This window comes from Bison bison, unplaced genomic scaffold (genome assembly GCF_000754665.1).
Source record: "Bison bison bison isolate TAMUID 2011002044 unplaced genomic scaffold, Bison_UMD1.0 scf7180017864492, whole genome shotgun sequence".
NCBI lineage: Eukaryota > Metazoa > Chordata > Mammalia > Artiodactyla > Bovidae > Bison > Bison bison.
The window spans coordinates 6,517,787-6,519,546 of record NW_011495051.1 but is presented as its reverse complement, the minus strand read 5'-3'; the positions used below and the strand labels follow the sequence as shown (position 1 = coordinate 6,519,546).

At 61.8% G+C, this 1,760-nt stretch overlaps 1 protein-coding gene across 1 annotated transcript in view; it reads left to right on the top strand.

Moving 5' to 3' along the window:
* CAMSAP3 (calmodulin regulated spectrin-associated protein family, member 3) overlaps positions 1 to 1,760 on the top strand; it is a 16,274-nt gene that overhangs the window by 6,184 nt on the left and 8,330 nt on the right. The window contains exons 3-5 of the mRNA XM_010828486.1: positions 159 to 412; positions 790 to 912; positions 1,018 to 1,113. Of these exons, the coding sequence (XP_010826788.1) occupies positions 159 to 412; positions 790 to 912; positions 1,018 to 1,113 (473 nt within the window). The remainder of the gene's footprint in view (positions 1 to 158; positions 413 to 789; positions 913 to 1,017; positions 1,114 to 1,760) is intronic.

Sequence of the window (1,760 nt, the reverse complement as noted above, 5' to 3'; positions counted from 1 at the left end):
GGTCCTGGAGAAGGGAATGGCTACCCACTTCAGTATTCTTGCCTGGAGAATTCCATGGACAGAGGCGCCTGGTAGGCTACCTAGTCTGTGGGGTTGCAAGTATGGGGGTTTGTGCCCCGTGCCCTGACTCTGCCATTACCTCCACTCCGCCCCCGCAGAGCATGTGCCCTCGGAGCTGTGGGAGCCCTTCTACACGGATCAGTACGCCCAGGAGCATGTGAAGCCCCCGGTGACACGGCTGCTGCTCTCGGCCGAGCTGTACTGCCGGGCCTGGCGCCAGGCGCTGCCGCAGCTCGAAGCACCCCCTAGCCCCTCTGCGCTTCTGGCACTGCTGGCACGGAGGGGCACAGTGCCTGCGCTGCCCGAGCGCCCGGTGCAGGAGGCCGACCTGAGGCACCAACCTATCCTCATGGTAGGCCCCGCCCCTGCCCAGCCAGGCCCCGCCCCACCAAACAAGGTCCCTCCCCCACCAAGGCTCCGCCCATCAGCCCCGGCTCCTCCTACCAAGTCAGGCACCTCCCCAAAAGGCGCTACTCTGGACGCCAGATCGCTAAGGCCTAGTTTGTGACCTCCAAGTATTCTGGCCTGGAGAATTCCATGGGCTATATAGTCCATGAAGTCTCAAAGAGTTAGACACTGAGCGACTTTAACTTTCCCTTTCAAGCTTGGCCTGCTTCCCAAGCCCGTCCCACTGTAAGCCCCTCCCACCTCCAGGTTTTTCCTGTTTCTTTTCCCTTGGAGGCCTCCAACCTGTGCTCTGGGCTCACCCTTCAGCCCTTGCCCCTACAGGGAGCCCATCTAGCTGTCATTGATGCCCTCATGGTTGCCTTCGCCTTCGAGTGGACAAAGACACTGCCTGGTCCCTTGGCCCTAGCCAGCTTGGAGCACAAGCTCCTTTTCTGGGTAGACACGGTAGGTGGGGGTTGGGCCAAGATGGGGGGGGGTGGGGGGGTGGGGAGCCGGAGGCGGCCAGGACCGGTCCAGTGACTAGAGTGCTAACGTCTCCCTGCTCTGCAGACCATCCGGCGGCTGCAGGAGAAGACGGAGCAGGAAGCTGCCCAGAGAGCTACTCCAGCGGCCCCTGCAGATGGGGTGGCCCCAGCGCAGCCTTCGGTGAGGCTGGGGTGATGGATGGAAGGAAGGAGGGAGGGGCGGATCTTTGAGGGCTGGATGGGTAGGTCGGGGCTGTGCCTCGAGGCCATTCCTGCTCTTGGCGGGGTGGAAGTGACTCTCTCTCTCTCTCTCTCTCTGCCGCCTTGCCTCTGCCCACTCCTGCCACACTCTCCTCTCTGCCTCTCTGGCATCAGTGCCCCACACGCTGGTACTGGAAGCTGGTTCCTGTAAGTGGGGCTGTCTTTCTGCCCTGTCTGCCTGCCCCGCTTGTCGCTGTCTGTGTGTCTCTTTCTGCCTGCCTGTCCCGCTCCCTCTCCTATTCTCCCCTGCTCCCAGTTATGAGCAAAGGAAGTGGGACCCAGCCCTGGGGGACAGAGGGAAGCCCTTTGGGGAACCAAGGCAAGAGGGTCATCTCTGCTCTTACTTCTCCCCTGGTATATGACTCCCCTCCCAGTAATCCAGAGGCTTGTCCACCTGAGCCGAGGTGGGGAGACCTCTGGGGCTTCTGAGGGGAGGACCCCAGCCCATCAGACACATGGATCCTGACCCCAGCAGGCAGGGCACAGGGAGAAGACCCTTCTGGCCAAGAGGAAGATCCTCAAACCCAAAAGAGGGGAGAGGAACCTTCCTAACTGAGCCTCCAGCTT